Source organism: Dasypus novemcinctus, chromosome 16 (assembly GCF_030445035.2).
Source record: "Dasypus novemcinctus isolate mDasNov1 chromosome 16, mDasNov1.1.hap2, whole genome shotgun sequence".
Lineage (NCBI taxonomy): Eukaryota > Metazoa > Chordata > Mammalia > Cingulata > Dasypodidae > Dasypus > Dasypus novemcinctus.
In genome coordinates this window covers 47,182,559-47,208,866 of record NC_080688.1, presented here as the reverse complement: position 1 = coordinate 47,208,866, position 26,308 = coordinate 47,182,559, and the positions used below count along the sequence as shown (strand labels likewise).

The 26,308-nt window shown below is 42.3% G+C and overlaps 1 protein-coding gene across 1 annotated transcript; it reads right to left on the bottom strand.

The window, feature by feature from the left end:
* Positions 1-16,164: 16,164 nt before the first annotated feature.
* On the bottom strand, positions 16,165-22,493 carry TTR (transthyretin). Its single transcript, XM_004479015.5, has 4 exons — positions 22,289-22,493; positions 21,263-21,393; positions 19,410-19,545; positions 16,165-16,403 (listed from the first exon to the last, which is right to left on the bottom strand). Exons 1-4 carry the CDS (start codon positions 22,355-22,357, stop codon positions 16,296-16,298), a joined length of 444 nt encoding a protein of 147 aa, XP_004479072.1. The 5' UTR covers positions 22,358-22,493; the 3' UTR covers positions 16,165-16,295.
* Between the last annotated feature and the right edge of the window lie 3,815 nt (positions 22,494-26,308).

Sequence of the window (26,308 nt, the reverse complement as noted above, 5' to 3'; positions counted from 1 at the left end):
CTTACACAGTGTACTTTGAATTGTTAATGCGGAGAAGGTAAGCTTTACGCATCGGTAGGTTTGGCAGCCACACCCGTGTTCCTTTCCTGGGGAAACAGCAGTAACAGTTAAAGGAGGAGAGCGCCACACTTTGGAGCGTTCACAGCACACTGGAGCAGGTGGCCCCGGGCCAGGGGCAGCACAGTAGGCAAACAAAGCCGAGCAGATTCTCTCAGGAATTTGAAGACACAGACACTGAGGTCAACAACAAGGGGCTGAGCCCAGATTCCCTTCTGCAGGGCTTAGTGAGCAGAGAAGCTGGTCTCTAGAGAGAGCAAGATGAAGAGGACTCACTGGAAATCATGCGCCCCAGAGACAGAGAAAGGCAGGACTGCAGCTGCTGGTAGCTTTTCAGCCCCAGTGCCAGCCCTGCATGAGGCCCAGCAGTGTGCCCCCAGCCTTGGGTTCTGGGGGGCGTGTACGACTGCTATCAATCCCTCGTTATCTAAGTTAGCTGAACTGAGTTTGTGTTTCTTAAATCGAATATTCCCAATTGATTTTCTCTTATAGAAAGGTTTCGATCTCCTTAAAATCAATTTTGATCACGTCCATCAAAATGACAAGCTGTTCGTAATCAAGTGTTCAAACCAGCATAGACCATTGAAGAGCTGCAGTCCCACCGAGTGAGCTGCTTTGAGAACAAGGATCATTTCTTTTCCTCTTTACCTGGCACTCCTATAGGAGCTCAATAAGTATTTGCTAAATGATACTTTTTTTTTTTTCTGTTGTAGCCCTTAGAATGTGGATTCAATTTTTAGAATTGCTTTTCTCTAAGACAGTAGAATGCAGAGTCTCAGGGGTCCCGCTTCGGTTTCAGTTGCACTGGAGGAGCTGTGGATATTCCTGAACAAGCCCCCCAGAGTTCTGGTCCTCCTTATTCCTCGCTCAGGAAGTCCTGGGAAGTGACTGAGAGGCTAGCCGGGGTTGGGGGACTGCTTCAATGGTTGATCCTCTAGGCTAGTGGGTCTCAATGCTGATGGGCATTAGAATGTCTCGGGGAACTTTTTAAACTCTCACCATACTTGGGGGCCACTCCCAGAGACTCTCATTTAATTGGTCTGAGTTGGGGCTGGGGTCTGGACATATTTTGAAATATTCCCAAGTGATGCTAAAATGCAGCTAAGATTGTAAACCATGGCAGTAGGCACTAAATGGTTAAAGTGGTCTTGCAGCGACGGCAAACTCCTGGGGCTTGTCATACCGATGTAATCCCGGCACAGGCCTGCTTTATTGTAGGTGATTCTGACCGCACTGCCCTGGGTAGGCTAGAAGCGACCCAGGAGGAACCTGTTTGGTTTGCCTCGTTCCATGCCGCGCCCCCTCCACTTGCTGGTCATAAATTATTGTTTCAGAGGAAAAGGTGCTGGAGGTTAATGACAAATCATTTATTGAAACCATTATCCTGACAAGTTAATCCTGCTGAGTATTCCATAAGATATCTGCATAGATAATATTTCACATTTATTATATGCCAACAATGTGTCAGGCCTTTTCTAAGCAACTTCCATGTAATAAATAATTTAACCCAACTGACTAACTTGTGGATTCTGTCATTATTGGTGTATTTGATAGGCCAGGAACCTTCTTTCCCACACAGATGAGAGAGGCAGAGCCGGATTTCACACTCAGGGTTGGTGGCTCTGGAGCCCACATCCTGACTAGTGACAATTGCTTCTTTTTTCTAGAGGATGGAAAGAGCTCCTCCATTGTTCTTATATTGATTATTGCACTATCTAAAAGAATTGGCATATCATGGTTGGAGTTAACTTTAAATTATGAAAATTGCTAAGTATTTATCTCTGATGGGTAGAGGATCTGGTAAGAGTTTACATGAGGTGGTTACCTGCAAGGCGTACCCGCTTTAAGAAACCCTAAAATAGAAAAGTCCAAAGTTCATGGAAAATAATTTAGGGGATATTAATTTATATCTAAAAGGAGATTCTTCAAGGACTTCAGGAATAGCATCCTGCTGCCATTAAGTGCTTGTTAATATAACAATAACTTCTTGCTAAGGCCTGTAGAGAAAAAGTAAAGTTAAACTCAATGTTAGAGGCCACTGTGAGTGGTTGATTAAAAATGAATGTTGGGAGCCGCTGTGACTCGGTGGAGAGCGCTCGCTTCCCACATACAAGGTCCCAGGTTCAATCTGCAGCCCCAGTATGTAACAGAATTTTTAAAATTAACATAAATTCATCTTAGAAGTGATAATATAAGGGAAAATAGAATTTGGCTTGTGAAAACTAGTTTTATGAAGATCTTTGGTAAACTTTGTGTTACTCACCATGATATACATCTCTACATCTCTGTCTATGGTGAATCTATATGAAAAGCAGGTGATATTTTCCCCAGGCGGAAAATGAGCTCATTAGCAAAAAAGCAGTTCCCATGGCCTGTTACATGGTGGGACTTGAGTGCTGTGGCATGATAGTTGTCTGGGTACCCAGAAAGGAGGATGAATGCAACTTGTAACCTTGGCTGGATACTTAATTTCTGCACTTCTATCAGGAACAGGAACTGTGATATAATGAACTACGTACTCTAATTTAGACAAGTCCTTAATCTTAACCTGCCTTCCCGTGTGTGTGAATCCATTCTGCTGTAAATAGGACCTCTCCAGGAAGTTAAAGGGTGGTCCAACTGAATGAGGATGGATCTTAATTCTTATTACTTGAAGCCTTTCAAAAAGAACCCACAAGTCACAGAAGCCCCCAGAAAGGACAGGACTTCACCACGGGATGGGAGGCAGAGCTACAAACCAGGGAACGCCGAGGATTGCTGGCAACCAGCACCAGAATGCTGCAGGCTCTGGAAGGAAGGAAGCCTGCTAATACTTGATTTTGGACTTCATCCAGCCTCAAAACCGTAAGCCAATAAATTCCCATTGGTTAAGCCAACTTGTTGAGTGGTGTTTGTCATAGCAGCCTGGGAACTACAACAGGCAGGAAGGGTCTGTGGCTTGCTATTCTTGGGGATTCTTTTTGGCCGAATCCTCATTATCACTAATACTGCTGTTAGCGGATGATAAACCTAGGGGAAAGCTGCTGGACTGATTGCCAAGCCTGTGTCGTTTCTAACCCTTCCCACCTCCATGGGAACCTCAAAGCCTGTTCCAGCTGCTGCCTTGGGAAAGTCATCCACATTGGTAAATGGACCGCATTCGGGTCTGGCCAATCTTTCCAGGCCCAACTCTGTCTGCCTAAGCCTAAGTAGGCTGCTGTTTGCCCATAAGTGCCATCTGCCTGGGCTGTATCACAGAAAGCCTGACTAATAGGAAGGGGGTGGGAGTGGGTGGAGGGGATGAAAATTCTACCCACTGACAAGCAGGTCTCTGAGCAGGGAAGCCAAGACTAACTGACAGGACAGGGACACCTAATAGTAAAATAAGGGGGCCTAAAAATTCAGTAAGTGGTGAGGTGAGAAGTCCAAGATTGTTTAAAGGGGTTCACAAGTGTTTTAATTACTTAGGTTAATGTAGAAAATTACTAGTATAAAAATAATCTTATACCTTTCCTCCCATCTACTTTCTCACTAATCTTCCTCACTTTCTTTCTCCTCTTTTTCTAGGTAGTGACAATACCTGGTAACTAATCCCACCTTTAGACACAAATATTTCAGATGCTAATAAGTAGCCCAATTTTCTACATTTCTGCCACAACATTAGCCATGTCATGTGATGTGATACTAAATTCCCAGGGGTGCGTTAAATTCTTGAAAGGCTTAAACCAAGATGATAACGGTAACACCTGTATAGAAACTGAACCCAGTATCTCCTGCCTTGACAATACATTTACCTTTACTGCTTTTATGGTGTACTTCTGTAAGGAAAGAAGGGCAAAAGGCATATTAGAATACATTCGAGGGAAACGGACTTGGCCCAGTGGTTAGGGCGTCCGTCTACCACATGGGAGGTCCGCAGTTCAAACCCCAGGCCTCCTTGACCCGTGTGGAGCTGGCCCATGCGCTGTGCTGATGCGCGCAACAAGTGCCCTGCCATGCAGGGGTGTCCCCCACGTAGGGGAGCCCCACGCGCAAGGAGTGCGCCCTGTAAGGAGAGCCGCTCAGCGCGAAATAAAGTGCAGCCTGCCCAGGAATGGCGCCGCACACACGGAGAGCTGACAGAACAAGATGATGCAACAAAAAGAAACACAGATTCCCGTGCTGCTGACAACAACAGAAGCGAACAAGGAAACAAGATGCAGGAAATAGACACAGAGAACAGACAACCGGGGTGGGGTGGGGTGTAAAATTAAATTTAAAAATCCATTAAAAAAAAAAAAGAATACATTGGAGAAGATAATACAGTAATTTCTAAGAAAAATTTTTAGTAGCTACTTATCCAAAAGTTTCTGTTAAACCTCATTTCCTGGGAGTAAATGTAATATTTTACTCTAGGACAAGAAGCTGAAGTATTATAATTACCAATCCCTACTGAATAGGAATCATGAAGTTACTGAACTTCAGATCAAGAATGGAACTTTAAAATCATCTAGTTTATTTCTCTTACTTTTTATTAGATGTAAATTTAAAATAAAATAAATAGGATTTCCCACTGCTCCATTGGATGACTGTAACGGCCTCTAGACTCCCCTTGTTCTGTCTGCCCCAGCCACAAGACTGTGCTTTAGGAATCCTTGATCCAATCAGTTCACCATCCTTCTTTGCCTCCACTGGCTTCCCCATTATTCACATATTCTTTATTTTTATCTTACCATAGCCCTTCGGTTTTCTGCCACTCAAAATGAAATATCCTAGATTCTAACTCAACCAAATTGCTTGCCATTCTCTGAGCACTTAATGTACTCTCAGATCTTTGTCACTCTGCAATTCTCTTCCAGGAATGGTTTCTCCTGCTTATTTTCCTGGTGCCTCCTATGTAACTTCTAAGGAGCAGCTCAAATGTCACCTCCTCGGGGAAGCCACCAGACCCCATTGGATCAGAACAAATTTTTCTGTTTTGCAACTATAACTTTTAAGAGAAAAATGGTCTTTTTTAGAGCAGTTTTGGGTTTACAGAAATATTGCACAGCAAGCTCAGAGAATTCCCATATAACACCTTTTCTGGCTCTCCTACATACACAGAGTTTCTGATACTATCACCATCTTGCATTATTAGTATGTACATTTGTTACCATTGATGAACCAGAATTGATAAATTATTATTACCTAAAGTCCATAGTTTACATTAGAGTTCATTCTTTGTGTTGTACAGTTCTTTGGGTTTTGACAAATGTATAATGTCCACCATGTCAGAATCAGGATAGTTTCACTGCCCTAAAAATCTCCTATGTTCCACCTATTCATTCCCCCCTTTTCTTCCCTGAACCTCTGGCAACCACTGATCTTAGTACTGTGTGTCTGTAGTGTTACCTTTTCCAGAATGTCACACAATAGGAATCATTACAGTGTGCTGCCTTTCCATGCACTTAAGTTTCCTCCATGTGTTTGCATGGCTTTGCAGCTCATCTCTTATTATTGTTAAGTAATATTTCATTGCAGGGATAGACCATAGTTTGTTTTTCCGTTCACCTACTGAAGGACATCTTGGCTACTTCCAGTTTGGGGCAATTATGAGTAAAGTGGCTATAAACATCTGCGTGCAGGTTTTTGTATGGACATAAGTTTTCCATTTCTTTGGATAAATACCTAGGAGAGTGTTTGCTGGAACAGAAGACTGTGTTTAACTTTGTAAGAAACTGCCAAACTGTCCTCCAAAGTGGCTATACCATAACTGCCGCATTTAAAATATTTTATAGCAATGCTGACTTTTAACTAGTTAATTAATTTGTTTGTTTATATGTCTGTCTTCATTGTTAAGAACACGAGTTCCTCAAAGACAGATCCTGTGTCTTATTCAGCTTTATAATTCCAGCAACTGGCACAGAGTAGGTACTTAGTAAATGTTTGTTGAATGAATCAATGCATGCATGCTGTAGTACACTAAATATTCCTGCCTTCCCCACTCCCCTCCTACATACACGCCAAGACGTCCATGACCTAATATCCAGAACCTGGAAATATGTTACTTTACATGGTAAAATGGGCTTTGCAGGCGTGACTAAATTAAGGATCTTGAGATGGGGAGATTATCTTGGATTATCTGGGTGGGTCCAATGTAATCACAAGTGACTTGTAAGAGGGTGGTAGGAGGGCCAGAGTCATTAGTGGGAGATAGGACTATTGAAAAGGAGAGGTTGAAATGGTGCAAGAAAGGGCCCTGAGTCCAGGAATGCAGGCAGCCTTTAGAATCTGGGCAAGGTAAGGAAACAGATTCTTCCCTGAAGCCTCTGGAAGGAATACAGCTCTGCCAACACCTTCGTTTTTTTACTTCTGACCTCCCGATTTAAAAAAGATTAAATTTGTATTGTATTAAACCACTGAGTTTATGATTATCTGTTACAATAGCAATAGAAAACTAACACATATGCCTATATGAATTAATAAGTCACAGACCCTTTAGGCTGGGACATACTTTAAAAATTGTATATTAAAGAGAATAGACAATATTCCTAGAAAAGAAAGAAATACATATAGAAATGTTCATTCACAGTAATCAAGGAAATGGAAATAAAGACAATCACGGGATATAATGACATATCGCTGAGGTGGAAAAACAGATATTTAGTAAGCAGAACTGGTAAGGCTGTGGTGCCATAGAGCTTATTACATTAATGTGTTCATACACTAATATTACTCCAAATAATAATAACTATAGTTCTCGATAGCTTAATATGTGCTATGTACCATTTTCAGCCCTTTTACATGTATTAAAATAACCAGACTTCTGAATAACTCTCTTGAGTATGTGGTCTTATTATTCCCATTTTATGAATGAAAATAAAAGAAGGCAAAGAAAGCTTATATAATCTGTGCAAGAGCATATGGTTTTTAATGGTGGAGCCTGGACTCACTCCCAGGCAGTTTAATGCCCAGCACCTGACTCTTAGTCATCACATTATATACTTCAATAAAAGCAAAAAGCTGTATGCTTCCTAAAGGTGTTCATTATATTAACTACAAGTACAAAACTGAAACTGTCTAAACATATCATATTTTGGGGTGGTGAAATTAAGTTGTAGTATGTAAACAAGATGGTAAATTTCTCAAAAAATAAAAATTATAATTAAGAAGACTACATAGAAACACAGGGAAACGTTCATGACAAAATAATTTCACATTATGACTGCATCTACATACACATATTTTCATAAAACTTAATAAAGACCATCCTATTGTGATACAATTACGGGTTTCTGTAATTTTCATTTCATTAACATTATTAAATTCCTTTCAATAAAAGTGTCCTAAAAATTATCTTCTGAATACTCTGCCAATTTTATTCTCGACAAATCACAGGATTGAGTCTTTTCAATTTAATATTATGCCTGAGGAGAAAGCCTTTTCAGAACCATTAGTGATTTCTATTGCATTCTCTTTTGTCAGGAAAAGGTGAACATTTTTACAGCTGTATCAACTAGGACATTATTGGTCTCGTGTAATAAAATAATTGTATCAAAGTCACTTTAAAGTAAAGGAAATTACAGTAAAAAAAATCCCAGAAACGTTAAGTCCGCAGCTCGGTGGCAGCGTGGTCAAGACTCCCTTTCTCTTCCAGGGAACTGGCTCTTACGGGAGTGAATTCCCCCCGAGGTCCCGGATCGCTGCCAGCACCTCCAGGGCTGCGTTCTTCCAGGGGAGGCACCCTATTTTTATCTAGCCAACAGGGAGTCGTCCTGGGGTTCCTTCTGAGTGGACTCTTTTAGGTCCCCTGCCCACTCCTTAACTACAGACCTTAGCAAAGACGGTTGAGACGATCGAGCCCTCACTCTCACTCCCCCTCTCTCTCCTGGAGCAGAGGGGGAGGTTATTTCCATTGCGCCTCAGCGGGAGAATAGTAAACGCAGTGGGTGCTGGGGACTGAGCCACTATGCTCATTATGCCACATTCCAGCGTTTTCCGGTGTCTTCGTCTCTGTAAAGAGGAAGCCCAGGCGCTGCCCCAACTCCTGGCCAGGCAGGGCCTCCCCAAGCCGCGCTCCTATCCCAGTACGCTTCTCCTTGGGGAGGCCTGGAGCAGCAGGCCTCTGCCCTTCAAGATGATGAAGCAAAGCATTTCTTGGTTGACTTTAGCTGTAATTTGGAATGAAGATACCCTTTTATTCTTTGGGTGCTGGCTCTAGGCAGAAGGACGTTTTAAATAGACCAGTTCTATTTTTAAACATGCTCAGTGACAAAGTTCTTAAACTCCATCCAAGGAGGCAGAACCTGGCACTTGGTATTTGAACTAAGGTTTTTCCCCAGGAGCTGCGGGAATCTTCTAGTATTTCCTAACGCATTGGCCTGTGTGTTGTCTTACTGGTAGGTTTTGGTGCCATTTCTCTCATGTTTATGAGAGGAAAAACACCACCCTGATGAAGCTCAAGTGGTCTGTCAGGCCTCAGATGGAACTGTTTACCTCCCCAGGGTTGAGCCTTTTATCTATTCCTTCAACAGCTCTTTACTGAGTACTTAGTAGGTGCTTGGCCCTGTTCTCTGAACACTAGGAATATATCAGTGAACATGATGAAAAAAAATCCCTACTCTCATGGATCTTAAATTTTAGCAGGGGATACAGTCAGTAAACAATAAACATAATAAACAAATACTATTGCGCGCCCAAAGGTGATGAGTGCTATGGAAATGATAAGAAGTTACTTGGGGTACATGATACCAGGAGTGGGCTGGAGGTGTTTTAATGCATTTGTTAATTGTGCCATGAACTTATTCACGAATTCGTTTCATTCATTCATTCAACCTGTTAAGCCCCTGCTAGGTACCAGGCATGGTTCTAGGTACTGGGGATTCTTCACAGAGCACACAATTGCCTCGTGGATCTTAGATCTAGTAAGGAAGACAGGCAAGGAATAAGTAAACAGAAAATACACAATTTTCAGAAGGAAAACTCAGCTGTAAGTGGTTAGAGGAGCTTTTCGAGCAAGAGTGGCCAGGAAGGTCTCCAAGGAGGTAACTTTGACAGAGGAACCTAAATCAAACTGGGGAGTGAGATATGGAATGCCAGAGAGAAAAGCAGGGGCCAGATCATGAGCCCATTCATTCAAGATACATGATGCACTGGGCGCATGAATGGCAGGGAGAAGTGAAACTTCAGAAGAATTTATTTAAATCGAAAGAGACATATTCATGGGTTCCCCTTTCTTTTTTTTGGGTCACGGTTGTTTTTAATACGAACTCTCTTCACTGAAAAATGCACTTATGCACATCCATAAATACTGCAGGTGTAATTCAGAGCTGGGTCCTTAAAAGCCCTTCCTATTAGGGATAGAGCAGCCAAGTGTCCTTGGGGATGCGACATGCCCGGAGAGAATTGTGGTGGGAGAAGTGCCATCCTCTCTGGACTTTGGTTTCCCTGTCTTGAGGAAGGCTGCAGAGTAGCGTGCCTCCAGCTCAGCTCCCTTGCAGGCCTCAGGGTTCTGTCCTGCAGCCTGTGGTTGCTTTTCCACATCATGCCTGGCCCAGGGTCACGTTCTTTAGGGCTTTGAGGAGTGATGTCAATGGAGGCAACAGCAGGTGGGGGACTGGGGGCCCGGAAGAGAGGGAGACGACTCCTCACTTTGGCCATTATTTCAGCTGGCTGCTGCATCCCGGCTCTCATTGCAAGCTGGACAGTGGTTCCGGAACAGACCTTCAGCACATGCATTGATGGCCAGAGATGGATTATCATCTGCCTTGCCTTTAAATTAACTGGGCAGTCCTAATCCAGAGAGAATGGGGAGCTAGGAAAATGGAATTGATTCTATGCTTATTTTCATTTCTAAAGGCAGACGTAATGGAGCTAAGGGAGGGGTGTGTTCCATGAACTGTGAAGGAACACAAGAAGAAATTGGTTGTAAACAGGATTTGGGCAGGAAATAAAAATTTCTGGGAAGTGCTGCTTTTGAATACCTTTCGTGGACAATATGCAGCTTAAAGCCTAAATACCTTGTTTGACAGGAGCTACAGGTTTCGGGAGGTTTTTAAAAAATGTATTAGTGATTTTTGTGTACTGACTATGCGTGTTCACACAATGCCACCTTCCAAGTTATGAAATTGAAACCTGACCTGATCACTGCAAGCTCGGAATGGGCTAAAATTGAGCTCATTTTCTCTGTTCACAAACTGTTCTTCTGCTTCTGTTCCAGAGGTCAATTACCAGTTTGTCCGTCCAAACTGTTCATCAAGATAGATGCAGACTCCTATAATTCTTGCACTTCCCACAACTAATCTCCATCCTAATCCACCTCATAACCACTGCAGGGTGAGAGGGTTGTGGGGTGAGGTTGGGGTGGGGAGAAGCGCCTCACATGAGGGAACCAGCATCAATGATGAGGAGCTAATTAGATGCTCACAGCTATGCTGTGTTGTTCCAGTGGACATGACAATCTCACAGAAGGTCAGCATCAGCTACAGTCACTCTGAGGACATGATAAAAAGAAACAAAAAGCAAATCACCATGAACATGCCCCTCGCACTAAACGAGTGACTCCTAGTTCTTTACCAATTCAGCTTTATCTCTGCTAGAGTCTGCCCTTCCTCTAGTAAGTCATTGAGATACCCAATGAGAGTATTGCCTCCCCCTTTCTGAGAGCATCCAATCTAGAGTGGACCCCACTTTCATGAACTCCTCAAATTACTCCCCCAGTTCTTCTTTGCTGTGAGACTGAATCTTTCTGCCCCAATGCCAGCAGATTGTATTTAGATCTCCACAGGAGCATGAGACTTTTCATTCATCAAAAATGGGGCCAGGGACTTCTGGGGACTCACAGGATTCTCTTCTCTCCCAGAAAAATTGCTAGAGGACAGGCAGAAATGGCCTGGGAAAAAAAAGCTTTTAGAGTTTGGGACACCAGGGGAAGGTTAGACACCACCCAAAAGAGAGAGGGACAAAGGAAAAGAGTCATGACAGCAAAACTCTGAGTTGAAAGTGGCAGCTGCTACTGCTGGCACCCTCCTCCACACTAAAGACACTTCTGAATACTCAGGCCTCTAGGCCAGTGGCCACAGACTAAGGGGGCCCCCGGGATCCACCTCCCCAGGAGAGGAGAGAGAGATGGACAGTGTCTAAGGCTGACTCAGCTTTGACCCACAAATTAGGTCTGCCTTGTCGCACCAGCCCTTCCAAGCCAGGTGGGGCAGCACCATTGTTTGTCTTGGGAGCTGGAACAGGACTAGAGAGATCCAACCCTCTCAACGGTCCTCCCTACTAACCGGGACTGATTGATGAGGATGCAAAGGGGAATGGAATTATTTCGTACCCAGGAAAAGGAAGGAGGCTGCCAGTGAAGGCTGGAGACCTGTCTCTGAGAAATTTGAATTTCGAGGCTCTTAGCTTCCAGACAAGAACCTCTATCACACTGATCCAGTCCCTGCTGCGGCACACACTCAGACCAGGTATTGAACTGAGAGGGCTGCCAAAGTTCACCATCTGCTGGCAGACCAAGGAAGTGCACACAAGGAAATTAAAAGTAAATAAGAAAGAGATGCTTTTTCCGGCTTTTATAGTTCCCCTCCCCAAGTTCCGAAGATGTGGGTCTGCAACCCTTTACCGGGTCCAGGGCGCAGGTTTGAGCAACTAAAAGGGACAGTCCTAAAAACCCACGTGGAACCAAAAATCAAAGAACAGTAGTAACACACAGCCTCCTGACACTAGATTCCTACAAAAGGGAAAGAAATTGAGCATCTGAGAGATGCCCAGAGATCAGCAAAACTTTACAAGCCAATACTAAGAAATGGAAGATATAGCTGAAGGAAAGGAATATATCAAAGCCCCAGAAGAGATGTAGGATTTGAGACAACTAATTAATGAGATAAACACAAATTTCTAAAATCATATTAAGGAGTTGAAAGACAATATGGTTAAAAACATAAAAGACACCAAGAAGACATTGAGTGAGCAGAAAGAAGAATTTAAAAGCCTGTATAGAAAAGTAACAGAGCTCATGGGAATGAAAGGCATGATAGGTGAGATAAAAAACACATTAGAGGGAAGCGGACTTGGCCCAGTGGTTAGGGCATCCGTCTACCACATGGGATGTCTGTGGTTCAAACCCCGGGCCTCCTTGGCCCATGTGGAGCTGGCCCATGCGCAGTGCTGATGCACGCAAGGAGTGCCATGCCACGCAGGGGTGTCCCCGCATAGGGAAGCCCCACGCACAAGGAGTGTGGCCTGTAGGGAGGGCCGCCCAAAGGACAGTGCAGCCTGCCCAGGAATGGCACCACACACACGAAGAGCTGACACAATAAGATGATGCAACAAAAAGAAACACAGATTCCCGTGCCGCTGACAACAACAGAAGCAGACAAAGAAAGAATAGACAGCAAATAGACACAGAGAACAGACAACTGGGCCAGGGCGGGTTGGGGGAAGGGAAGAGAAATAAATAAATCCTTTAAAAAAACACATTAGAGGCATACAGTAGCAGACTCAAATAATAGAAGAAAGAATAAGGGATACAGAAGACAGAACAGCTAAACAGCTAAAATTGAAGAAAAGAACAGAGAGAGAAAATGCAAAAAAGTTGAGCAGGGGCTCAGGGAGTTGAATGACAACATGAAACATAACAACATAAATGTCACTGGAGCTCCAGAAGGAGAAGAGTAGGGAAAAGGGGCAGAAAGAATATTTGAGGAAATAATAGCTGAAAATTTCCCAACTCTCATGAAAGAAATGAACTTACATGTTCAAGAAGTGCAGTGTACCCCAATCAGAGTAAATCTGAATAGACCTACTCCATGACACAGAATATCAAACATCAACGATAAAGCGAAAATTCTGAGAGCAGCAAGGGAGAAGCAAACTGTCACATACAAGGGATGCCCAATAAGACTTAGTGCAGATTTTTCATCAGAAACTGTGGAGGCAAGAAGACAGTGATCTGATACAATTAGGATACTGAGAGAAAAACTGCCAGCCAAGAATTCTTTAGCCAGCAAAACTGTCCTTCAAATATGAAAGTGAGTTTAAAATATTCACAAAGAAACATAAACTAAGAGACTTCATTAAAAAAAAGAAGACTTCATAATATGTTCAGGAAATATTAAAGGAAGCCTTAGAGCCTGAAAGAAAAAGACAGGAGAGAGAGGCTTAGAAGAAAAAAATAACAGAAAGGATATACAAAAGAGTAAAAATGGGGCCCAGAATAAGACATATTGACAAAATTAACCCCTAGTTATTATGCACTGAGGACACATCATTTCTGTGTATTCTTACCAACAATGCATAACCTTGTTCTAACCATGAGAAAATATCAGACTAGTCAAATTTGGGGACTTTGTACAAAATAACTGATTAGTACTCGTCAAGAGGTCATGAATTTAAGTAAATATGTACTATCTAATCTCAAATGCTTGAAAGAAACTCACACAGGAAGAAATAAACACTGGAAAATTTATACAGTCTTTTTATTAAACATATTTGTGCTTGGGGGAAAAAAAGAAGTCATGAAAAACTGAGGAATGTTAACAAATTGAATAAAACTCAGGAAAAATAACTTAATGTAGAGGCAGCTCCTGAAACAGGAAAAGGACATTGTGGAAAAACTGGTGAAATTCAAATAAAGTTTACACTAATGTTAATTTCCTAGTTTTGATCCTTGTACTATGGTTATGTAAGATGTAAACAGGAGGAAAAGCTGGGAGAGGGGTATATAGGAGCTCTGTATACTATTTTTGCAACTTTTCTGTAAAGTCTAAAGTTAGTTGGAAATAAAAAGTTAAATAAGACATAGAGTAAAAAAAAATAAGAAACACTGATCTGGAATATTATGTCACTTCTCTGTTTATACCCTGTAATGGGAAAGGAGTGTTGATGGGTAAACAATTCTTCTATGCTCATTTTTTGCTTACAAATTACTTGGTATGATACACAAGGAGCTTTTTTTTTTTAAAAAAAAAAAAGATTTATTTATTTATTTCTCCCCCCTTCCCCCTCCACCCTGGTTGTCTGTTCTCTGTGTCTATTTGCTGCATCTTCTTTGTCTGCTTCTGTTGTTGTTGGCAGCGTGGGAATCTGTGTTTCTTTTTGTTGTGTCATCTTGTTGTGTCAGCTCTCCGTGTGTGCGGCACCATTCCTGGGCAGGCTGCACTTTCTTTCACGCTGGACACCTCTCCTTATGGGGTGCACTCCTTGCGTGTGGGGCTCCCCTACGCGGGGGACACCCCTGCGGGGCACGGCACTCCTTGCGCGCATCAGCACTGCGCATGGGCCAGCTCCACACAGGTCAAGGAGGCCCGGGGTTTGAACCACAGACCTCCCATGTAGTAGACGGACGCCCTAACCACAGGACCAAGTCCGTCGCCACACAAGTATCTTTATTAGCTGTCCATAGTGCCATGTGCTGGCATTCCTGCTCTGTCTTGAGTTCTCCAGCAGTACTGACCACAGTGTGTTCATTTCTGGGCCTCACCTTCCTGCCAGGAGAATTTATGAGACTCCATTCATTCCTTATCACCTCTTTTTTTCCCTTGTCCCCAGGCAGCATCGCTCCCCAGCACTCCCTCCTCTGTGGTCCCAAAGTGCAATACTGGGCACTGAGGAGGGAGAGGAAAGGATGGCTACAGAGACACAAATATATTCAGAGGTATGTACAAAGCATGCATTGCCTTAAACAAATTTAATGGCTAGGAGAAGTGCAAAATCAAGGCATCATCAAGACAATGCTTTCTCCCAGAAGACAATGCAGTTCTGGGGCTGGCTATTGGAGATCCTTGGTCCTTGGCTTTTTTGTCACATGGCACTACACATGATAACCTTTCCTGGCCTCTCCCTGCTCTTCCAGTTTCCATTGACTTCCAACTTCTGGGCTGTTGCCTGTGGCTTCTCTCTGTGTGACCTTCTTCATAAGACCTCCACTAATAGGATTGAGACCCACTTGGTTAGCTGGGCCACACCCTGAGTCACCTTATCAAAAGGTCCTTTTTACAAGAACCACACTCACAAGAATGGGTTAAGTTTAAGAGTCTGTTTTTCTGGGGTACTAGCTCTGAACGACCACTTATTGACTGAAAAAAGATTAGTGTTCCTCTTCAGAATATAGAGGTATCTGAGAAATGACTGCTCAGCAGGAGACACGTATCTCAGTGCATCTGGATGGGATTGTGTAATGAGGTCTGGCCAGTGAAATGGAGGGGGACTCATGTGTGACGATTGTGTGCAGAAGGGCTGATAGCACACACACTCTTCCCCTAGTCTGCCAGCTAGATGTCATCAGGGTGAGCTTACAGCCACAGACCTGAAGCAAAGTGGACCCATGAGTCACCATTTGGAGGAAAGTCACCCTGGAGAGTCACCAGAGCACTGGACTTGGCATGAGTGAGAAATAACTTTTATTTGGTGGGTTGCTGAGATTTGGGGTTGTTTTCTACAGCAGCACAGTGCAACCCACCTCAATATCCCTCCCCTTAACGTTCTGTCTGTTTCTTCAACTTTTCTTCCTTTTCTATCTGACAAACTGCCAAGACTCAGAGGCAGTGACAGCTATTCTGGGAGTCCTTTTTGGACTTCCCCAGGCTGCTACTCCCTCTTCCGTACCCTCACTGCTCCTTGTATTACCGCCTCTGTCAAACCATGTTGACACAGTTATCTTTGCAAACGACCATGAGGTCTGTATACTTATTCTTTATGGTCAGAGCAGCTAAAATAGTACCTTGCATATGGTAGGTTTTCAATAACTGGTTTTTGGAATGGATTTGAGGGGTCTCTGCTACACCCCTTACTCCACTGATGTGGGGTGTAATTGGTCTGAACTGGATGCAAGGGCTGCGTGACTGGAGGTAAATCTCGTTTAGCTGCAATGCTCTTGAAATCAGTAAAACATCTAAAGGGAATGCCCAGAGTAAAGATGGGGACCACCAGAATCTGACTTTTGCCATCAGCTGAAGGTTAGTGGAAAATATAAGCTTTCTCATTTTCAGAACATGTCTTTTGAACAGCCACAGATGATACTTAATATGTACTCTGCTTGAATGATGTTGGAAATTTGAAATGCCCCCAGAGTTCTGGCCAGAGAGCTCCTTTCTTTTCTGTGAGATTTGGAATTTTTTTTTTTTTGAGGGGACAATGAGAGAATAAAACAAGCTCAAATGAAACAGGAAGTGCCTTTATAGGAATATTTTATTGTCTCTGCCCACGTTTCTACCATAGCTTATAAAGTGAAAACACCACTTTAATACGATCAGTTACATGAAATCCTGCCTCTCTTCCTTCAGAGCCACCGAGGAAGCCGCTCATTCCTTGGGGTTGCTGACCACGGCGGTGGTGGAATAGGAGTAGGGGCTGAGCAGGGCTGCGATGGTGTAATGGCGGTGGCCCGTGTCGTTTGCTGTGAACACCACCTGCGACAGAACAGACCGGACCCATTTCTAACAGCGCCTAAAAGACGGGAGTGGTGGACGGAGGCACCAGGGGAGCCCCGGTGCCAGGTTAATTATTTTTATTTCATTAGTGTATGTTTTCTTTGGAAGAGTTTGGACAAAAAGCAAAAATCCAAATACACTGGCCAGTTAAGCTGTGGGGGCCTTTGCAGTCCTCAGAACAGAGGCCCTCAGAGGTGTCTCTAGGATCAGGTCTCTTGTTTTGCAAATCGATGCCACAAATCAGAGCAGCCCCAGCCTGACTGGGGAAAGTTGCTCTGGCCCATGTTCTAGGTTTGCAGATGGAAGGAATTGTGGAGAAAGGTGAGAAAATGTGAAAACTGGTGTTGAGACCTGCTGAGAACTGTGAATTAGTACCACTGCTGCTCCCATTGACTTAGAGACCTAGGATCTTGGAGCCAGAGGAAACAGTCTCCCCATTTTACAGATCAGCAAACAGGGCCTCTAAATTACAGCATCTTGTCCAAGTTCATACTGTGACAGGACTGGATTGAAAGGGAGACTCCTGTCACTTAGCATAGAAAATTCTTCCCCACGATTTCTTTGCAATTTTTCATATGAAGAAGAGCAAGGGTATTTTTATGTTTATATAGCGAGCAATGACATACAGCTTGAAAGCATTTTAGGGTTCTATTTACAATACAGGCAGAATGTAGAAAGTCCCATTGGGATTCTGGAATACACATATACATTGGAATTGACTTAAACTGCCCAGTTGGTCAAATTGTTATTCCAGTCAGATATGCGTTTCTATCAAATTCGGTAGCACTTCTACGACTTGGGTGCTGGGGTAGGATAGGTGCCTGAAGTTGGGCAAGTCAGGGCAAATTTGGTTCAGGAGGGAGATGGAAGACAGTGAGGAGGTATGTAATTTTATTTTGTATGAAGGTCCTGAACTGAGCTTTGGACACGCCCTGGATAAATATATTTTGTTCCAAAATGTTGAAAAAAAGGAAGCATGGACTTCTTGGGACAGGAAAAAACAAAACAAAACTGAGGAACCATACCAAAAAACAAAAATAACCACCCTAAGGGGAGGGGCGATCACTTACAGCTTCTCTCTGAAGGAGAAAGGGCACTCCTTGAAGGCCAAGTCTCTGGAAGCTATTAGGGAATATTTATCTCTCATGGTGATATGGGCCTCCAGTCCCACTAGACTCATCCTCGAAATTGTAAATAGCACAATCTGTGCTTTAAAAAAATCCAAGAAGTGAAAAGGCTGAATAGTTCCAAAGGAAATTTTCCTCAGTGAGTCAATAAACTAGCCCCTTTGGTGATAGGCCAAGGGGAGGGTGGTGCCTGGTGCTGAAGCATTGCAACTTTCTGGGCGATACTTCACAGAAGCCTGGAGGAAGGGAGCTCAGGGCTAACCTCCCAGGCGCCAGGCACCACAGTGAGGCAGTGGGAGTCACGCTTGACTGCCTGTTCTCTCTCAGGCCCCACATCCATCAGGCTCCACTAGGGCTGGTGGTCCTTCCACTTCACCCCAAGGACAGGGATGTGCTCTCACCTCTGAATCCCCAGCATCTGGCACAGTGCTAACCAAGAAGGTTTTGACTGAAAAAAAAATGTTTGTGAATGGACACTAAAAGAGTGAAGAGCAGACAAGGAAGCTAACATCTAATGAATAAGAGTAACATGTCACGGACTGTGCAGCAGTGCATCTTATCAGATGACTCCATCAGACTGAGACCCAGGGAGGCTGATCCAGTTCTCCAGGAGCTGATCGCTCCAGGGACGGAAGCCCTGTGGTGGGGGCCTTCTCAGCCTACACCCACTTCTGACCAGGCTCGGTGTCTTGCTGCCTTGGCTAAGGGGTGACATGCTCCTTTGTGATTGTGGAACCTAGAAGTTAAACAGGTCCCTACAGTTTCCCTGGCAAGAGTCTCTGTTAAAAGAACCCTTTCATAGCAATTGCAAGTCTCGAAGACAATGATTCCCTTTCGTGCTGAGCTGGTTTTGATGCAATTAGCTGATCTTTAACTCTGACCAACCTGTCTGGATTCTGTTTCCATTACAGTCATCTGTTTTAAATTACTTCAGGAATTACAGACAAAAGGAGGTGGGGAGATTGCACCCATGTGTAGCTGTTTGAGGTTCCTTCTCACCTCCCAAGCAGAGGAACTGAGTGTGGACTAGGGGTAGCAAAGGTGGCTTTTTTCCAGCGTGGCTTCTTGCAGGGAGAAAGCTTTCTTGAGGCACACCCACACTGAGGCAATATCTAGCCTGGCCCTGTTGGTAACTATTCCTGCTCCTCTCCTTACTAGCTGTGTAGCCTTTGGAAAGTTGTTTAACTTCTCTGTGTCTTACTTCATCTATAACATGGGGATAGTCACTGTTTTTTTATGAAGATTAAAAGTGGGTTAAATATTGGAAGCACTTACAATAGAGTCTGGGATGTGGTGTATGCTTGATAAATGTTATCAATTGTGATGATTTTGAATTTTCCATCTTTATACACATTGCCAAGAACATGAAGTAACACAGTTCCACAATCGTTTATCAAACCCCTGGGAACCATATATGTTTTGGAATTAAGAATTTTTCAGATTTTAGAAAAGTAAAATGGCACATTGATGCTTTATATAGTAACATAGATAGTAATAAACTTCATGTTAAGTGGGGTATAGAGGACTGTCTCATGATCAAACATATCAATATTTCTTCAGCCAACAAATAAATATTTATATTAAGTAGAATGAATGAAGACTAGAAATAGCATCATGTAAATTCAGTCATGTTACTACATGAGTTTTTATCACACTTAGAAAAGAAAGTTTGTTTTCAGAGTTTTGTGGGTTGCTGTAATATAGAAATGGGAATGGAGACCTGTGCTAGTTCAGTGCTTTCCTATGACATCTTCATGGTACATTAAGTGCAAACGGTGCGTTTTCTGGGATTGAAAAAAAAAAAAGCCAAAATAACAGCAACAGCAACAACAAAACCTCAAGTGTCTTATATACTCACCTTCGCATATTCATGGAATGCGGTAATGCCAAGTGTCTTCCAGTAGGATTTGGTGTCTATTTCTACTTTGTATATCCCTTCCACAAATTTCTCATGAGTTGTGAGCCCATGGAGCTCTCCAGATTCACTGGTTTTCCTAGAAAGAGCAAAAGGCCAAGTTAAGTTGTAAGAGGCATTAAGAGAATAAATAGTGTGGCAATGTGACTATGTGTGTATATATATATATATATAATAACCAGGTTAGTAGATTGAAAGCTCTAGTGACACCTGAAATTAAATGACAGGAAACTTGTCATTCAATTTTGAGAAAGCTCATTGTATATTTTCCCTTCATGAGACAATATACAGGGAAAAGTCACTTTTAAAAAGTCATAGTGATTCAGGTTGATGGGCTGGTGATAGACTTAAGTACCATGACTGTCCCTGGAAGTGACCCTAAACTGTGCTGAATCTTCAGTGCCAGATGACACCAAAGTCTCATTCTTCTCCTCTATGGCTTGAGTGTACATTTCAGAGGTGATATCATTTGAGCACATGTTGAGAAACCCAAAGGAACCCTAATCTGACTCTTTTATAGAATTAATCTTCTTGGTCTAATCTAAACACTTTAACAACAACAAATATTAGGCAAATTTGATTTCCATATAAGAACCAGTTCTATAGCTGAATGTTAGAAATCATTTGCCATTGGACTACAAAAACTAAGAGTAAAATGGAAGCTGTTTTACTGACTCTGACCATGCACCTTCCCCTCTTTCTTCTTTTTCAGGAAGAAAATACTTAACTTTAACTTCCTTTTTCTGTCTTGGTATAAGGAGAAGATTCACAAGAGCATCTGAATATTTTTGGTGTCCATTCAATCTCTTGTTTAGAATATTCTCTTAGCTACTTCTCATTTTGTATAAACATATGTGAATTTACAAGTAAAAACTCAATTTAAGCCACAAAAAGAAATGGTCTTCCCAATAATAAGTGAAGAATCATAATGCAGTTCTTGGGATTCAGTTAAAACTCAAAATAATTCTTCTCCCCAGAAGATGCTTGGTGCTGAGAGATCCTTGGTTGCTCTTCCTTTCAGTTGGTTTGCTTAGGTTTACTACTCTGCATTTTCCTTGAAATTCTTGTCAGTGGGGATGGAAAAACTCCAGGAAAATTGTGACGTGGCCAATGAAGTGAGCAGTGGTTTTTTAATCTGATGCTGAGTGAGTGGAAGATTAGCTTGTGAGTATACTTTGCCAATATGTCTTTCTCTTCTGTGCCTTTTCTTATTGCGCGCCACAGCCCTGAGCCTTGCACAGCATAGATTTTCCACAAGTGTTTGTTAGGTCATAGCCCTGGACTCTGGATGATCCAAACAAACTACAAACAGGTGCCCTGTCAATACTGTCCCTTAATCCCTTGCCTTTCATTAACAAATAACACTACACATGCATCTTCCTAAAATTCTAAGATGGGAATTCTTAGCTTGGGTTATATGCATGAGCAGCAGGACATCTATGAAATTCCAGAAATGACACATTTTTTTGTATGCATGTGAATATGTGCATACTTCCAGGCATGGAGTCCATAGCTTTCATCACTTTCTTAAAGTAGTCTCTGATCCCCAAAAGGTTGCCAACTACTGCTAGAGTCAAGGGGGCACTGGCTCCTCCTTTTCCCCAGCTGCTCTACTCCTGGTTGCCTCCCAGCTGAGCAGGGGGAGCACATCCGTTTCTATATACACTTTCCTCTGCCCTCATTTTTAGTCTACTAATGGACTGTTGAGGCAATGCTCTTAGCCTGTCTCTTGTAAGTGATGAGGCCAGTAGGAAGCTATAACGAAGTCCCAAGACCTGGTTGGTTTGGCAACTTACCCTGAGGCAAATGGCTCCCAGGTCTCATCAGCAGCCTTTTTGAACACATTCACAGCTACGTTGACAGCAGGACTGCCTTGGACTGCATCCAGAACTTTGACCATCAGGGGGCATTTGGAGGCCCCAGTGCCCTGGACATAGAGAAAGCATGCATGAAGTTAACAAAACTGGTAAGAATGAAGGTATTTATTCCTTACGGCGTTAGAAATCTGGAATGAGGCAGGAAGTACATGCTAGTCCCATTTCCAGCAGCCTAAATATTGACAATTAATGAGTTTCCCTACTCTATAACACAGACAAAACTGTTGCCAAGGCAAGAATAGTTTTTGCCTGAGGACACTGCTATTGCTCAGGCATGCATATTAATGAATTATAAAGGAGAAAATGGGTCCTATGAGAGCTGTTGCTTTGTTAAGCCTCTACCATTGCGTGGAATTAGTGCAAAGATGTAATGTGCTGTAGGACCAAATAGGTTTTCCTGAGAGCATTTTACTCAGTTGTGCAATTCCCTCTTACTCGTTGTAAAATAATGACTACTTCACAACCCATTTTATGGTATTAGTTAATTCTTTGAGAAGGTTTAAGAATTAGATATCTGACCAGAAGAGGTTTATGAAGACTTGCAAAGATTAATCAATAATGAATAATAATTTTGTTGGTTAGTGCCCCAGAGCATACTCACATGCAGTTTGCCTCACAAATAAACTTTATAAAGGGATAAAAATTCAATGCTAATAGCTTCATTAATATCATATCTCTGTTTCTATTATCTATCTCAGAAATTGAGGCTGTAGGCATCGCAAACCCAAAGCACCCAGCAAAGGGGAAGAGTGCCAAGAGTTCAAGGCCAACTTCAGTATGCTCTGCAGGGCTTCATTCTTTTTGAGGGTTCAATCAATGATTTTAAAAAATATATGCTGGGTACCCTTGTCCCTAGTAGTAAAAGCTGGTTGGCAAAGCTGGAAGAAGTTGCTACTACTTCATTCATGGAATGTATGAAAGAGACTTTAAGAATCAAACACTTACCACATGATCAGCCTCAGACGCAAGTACCAAGCCAGCGAGGCAAAGGAGGAGCAGATGATGAGAAGCCATCCCGCCAAGAACTAGTGGACTTCAGTGCTGGCTGCCCCAAGCATGGGGCTTTTATACTGCTTTCTCCCAAGTCAGAGTGCTTATCCCTGACAATCTTCCTCCAAACCTGCTGATGCTGATTATTGACTTAGTCAACAAAAGGAGAATAAGTAATCCACACAAATATGAACCTTGCTAGAGAGATTAGAGCAGCAGGTCATTAGCTCTACGAAATATTCATAACAGGTCATTTGACCAGCTAGGTCACCAAAATGAAACAATCAAAATAAAACAAACTATTCTTCTCCCTGTTTGGCTCCATCCAGCGACATTCTTGAGATTCTCCCCCCCCCCCCCCACCCCGCCCATTCCTATGTATGTTTTCCATTTTCTATGTTTCTGTCTTTCATTTCAGATGATAGATGGAAGTTATAATACTTTATTTCACTTTTAGTGACATTTTTCTGCATGGAAGTAAATATAATGCGTAAGAAAACGTAATTGTACTTGATGTATGTCCATGTGTCAACAAAGAAAAATCCTTGACAGTGCTTAATTTTAAAAAAACCTATGTTTTAGCAAAGCTAAGTAATTTGGAAGCTTTGCCTAGTTGGTGTATATTTTTCTTAAGGAGATACCAGGGATTGAACCCAGGGCCTTGTACATGGGAAGCAGGCACTCCACCACTGAGCGATACCTACTCCCCAATGAGAGATGGTTTTGTTTGTTTGTTTGTTTTTAGGAGGTGCTGGGCATCAAACCCAGGACCTCATACATGGGAAGCAGGCATTCAACCACATGAGCTACATCTGCTCCCCTATAGGCTATTTTTCCACACTTTTTTGTGTTCATCCCAATAAGATTCATCTCAACTCACATAATAGCATATTTCAAACTGCCTTTTGATGAGCCCGAAATGCAGAGAATCAGCTTGTCTTGTTGCCTCTCCTGTATTATTAGGCTTGCAGAAACAAGGCTATCCAGCTGGATTTTGTCAGAATCAAAATTTCTGAAAGGAAGGAAAGATGACTGTACAAACTAGAAGCTGGTTGACAATGATTCTCTTCCTCATGGCAGACTTACAAGTCCAAATGTAATCATTATTTGATGATTCATTGATCAAGTATCAACCATTGTGTATATGCATGCACATATAAGTGTAAGACAGGTTTAATACAAGTTTTTGTTCCTATAGAGACATACATGTAGAAGAGATAGAAAATATAGGCAAAAGTGTTGGACAAATACTTGTCAAGGATTTCAGAGAATGGTAGAAGTGACAGGAAGGTATTCTAGAAAGATGTAGAAGACAACTTGGGAAAGTGAGTTGAACACAGGAAAATAGCCATGACTAAATTCAGGTGGGAGCATAGCAAGGAATGGAATTATATAGTTTTTAGAGTCTGATGGGAAGTAGAACCAGGAAGAGTCTTGAATTTTTATTTAGATGACCTGAGTCACCCAATTCCTAGTTCTGCTGCCCATTTTCCTGGATGACCTTTTATATTTAACATCTTTGATAGTTTAATCACTTGTAAAATAGAAATACTTTTTTATTTCAAATTACTATTCTGAGAACTTTAAAAATGAGATGATGTAAAAGCAATTTATAAACTGTAAAGCACTGTTCTGATGTAAAGTATAATTATCATATAATTTGGTTCAACATCTCTGCCTAAGAAGAAAGTCTTTTCTCTAACATCTTTCATATGTGGTCATTCAGAATCTCTTGAATATTTCCTATGGCTCAGAATCTGGAAAGACAGATAGATCTCTGACTATGATCTTTAATATTTGAAAGCTCTTTCAGATCCAAGAAAAATTTTCCACCCACACTTCTCATCACTACTCTCTGCTGAAACCTGGAATTGTTACCTGTAGACATTGAAAACTGGCAATTTTAGGCTGACGTTAGTTGCTAAAATTAAAATTTGAGACATGTCACATAAACATTTGGGTGTCTAGCTTCTCTGGAGAATTCAAAAAAGATGACAGGATGGGGCCCACAGTGACACAAGACAGCTATCTGCTGGAGCTAACATTGCTTTGTCTCAGACTTCATAATGCCCTAAGCCAAGCCTCCTTTCCAACTCGGAGTCTAGGACAAATTTCCAATGGTAAGGTCATGCCTGAGCTTTTTACCTTTCTTACACTTGTCCTGTTTCATCAGTGTTATTGTCCTTCCTCCTCAGAATTTGACATTGTGATTTCCGTTCTGATGGCCACTTAAGTAGTGAATGACCACTTATTTTCTTTTACCAAACAGACATTCCCACTTCTTTGAGCAATTCCTCTTCAGACATAGCTCCACCAGAACTTCTTCCTCTGGAATATTCCCACTGGTCACTGTTTCTCTTCAAACGTGAAGCTCTGAGGACACTTACTACAGATGAGATCAGGCCAAACCATGCAATGAGATTGTTACCACTCTCGACAAACACTCTATTGCAAACGATCCTCTGAATACATTCATAACTGTAGTTGTTGTGACCCACCCCCCATAATGGCACTACCCATTGTCACCTGTTGTCCATCTAAAATCATCAAGATGCCCCCTCATGCTGTGCTTTTATTATTATTTATTTTAGCCTAATTACAAGAATTCTTCATAAATTTCATCCTGCTACTTTCAACCTACCACATCTATCCTATTGGCATCATTTAATAGTTGATTCTGGCAATGCATTAGCTCACCCTTCAACCTTGGTCACCTTGACTTACTTGCCTGAACCATCTGAACTGCCACTGATCTGGAAGTCATTACTAAAATGTGAAGGTGGGAAGGAAGTGAAGCAATTCAGAGAGCAATGGGGATCCTGAATCTGCTTGGCATTGGCAAGCCTTACAGAAATAATGATTTTTTTTTTCCTTAGGGAAAAAGAAGGGAAATTTTGGGCAGAGGTCTTGAGATCAAATAGGGGTCTGGAGTAAATGTAAGAGAGCCCAGAGAGAAGAAGCCTGTGGTGTTTTAGGTGGAGGAACAAGGCTGAGGCAAGATGGAAAAAGCAAAGAAGAGGCGGGGCATGCACTCTGTAGTCTCTGTTAATGGGGTGCATGTCCATGATAAATCCAGGAAAAGTCCAGTGTTTTCTTGCCCAAGAGGCAATTTGTGATGAGAGAGGTTTAGATGGATAAATACAGAATCCCAGAGATAAGAGGGTCTGTTTTCCTTTGTTTATTTGAATTTGTAAAAGCTCTTTCAGAAAGATCTTGGCCCAATGTCCACCAAGCACCATGAGGTGAGGTCAAGGGCCAGCACATTCCTAGAGTCCTAAGTGATTGCTTCAGAGCCTGTGTGCTCGTGAGCAAACAGCAGCCGCTGGAAGGACCCAGCCCCGGAAGGCAAAGGAGCATTAGTGTGACATTTAACCTACAAGCTCTGTCTTTTCTTGGCCGTATACTGTTTTTCTTCACATTCTGACCATGGGCTAGATGTTTGAGGTGAAAGGACTAGTTTGATAACAACATTCCTCCTCTTACTATAAACAAGGTGGTGGTTAATAATCAACTCAGACTTCTCTTAGTTTAAGGTTCTTCTGCCTCCCTCTTAAGGGACAGGCTTATTTATTCATTTCAATCTTTATATCATAAACACTCTATTCTCCATTTATTTTCTGAGGGTGCACTCCCGTTGCTAGCCAGTAATCTGTTCACACTGAAATGCTCACTTGCTAATATCACTGCAGGTAAGCTGATCAGCCAGAGTGTGGGGAGTTAGCTGGCCAAAGTCTTAGAATACATCTCAGGGAGGGCAGCAGTATTTGGAGACCATGGATCTTTGCAGGCTAAGGAACTCAATCTTATCAGGTCCCCTTGTGTCGAATAAGCCTTGGGGGTTTGATTAATGGTAAACATATCATAAAAGAGTCATTTAAAAACCATAATGCCAATTTAATTAATAGACGGTTGCTGGGTAAGCAAAGAATTAGGGTCAAGGGACTTGGTGGGTTTTTTTGGTTTTTCTTTTTAAGA

Bases quoted from the DNA above. Each gene is read 5' to 3' on its own strand.
- TTR (XM_004479015.5), bottom strand. From the start codon at position 22,357: ATGGCTTCTCATCATCTGCTCCTCCTTTGCCTCGCTGGCTTGGTACTT. The intron at 21,394-22,288 runs GTAAGTGTTTGA...CTCTATGTCCAG, and splicing joins CGTCTGAGGCTGATCATGTG to GGCACTGGGGCCTCCAAATG. The intron at 19,546-21,262 runs GTAAGTTGCCAA...TGCTCTTTCTAG, and splicing joins TGGGAGCCATTTGCCTCAGG to GAAAACCAGTGAATCTGGAG.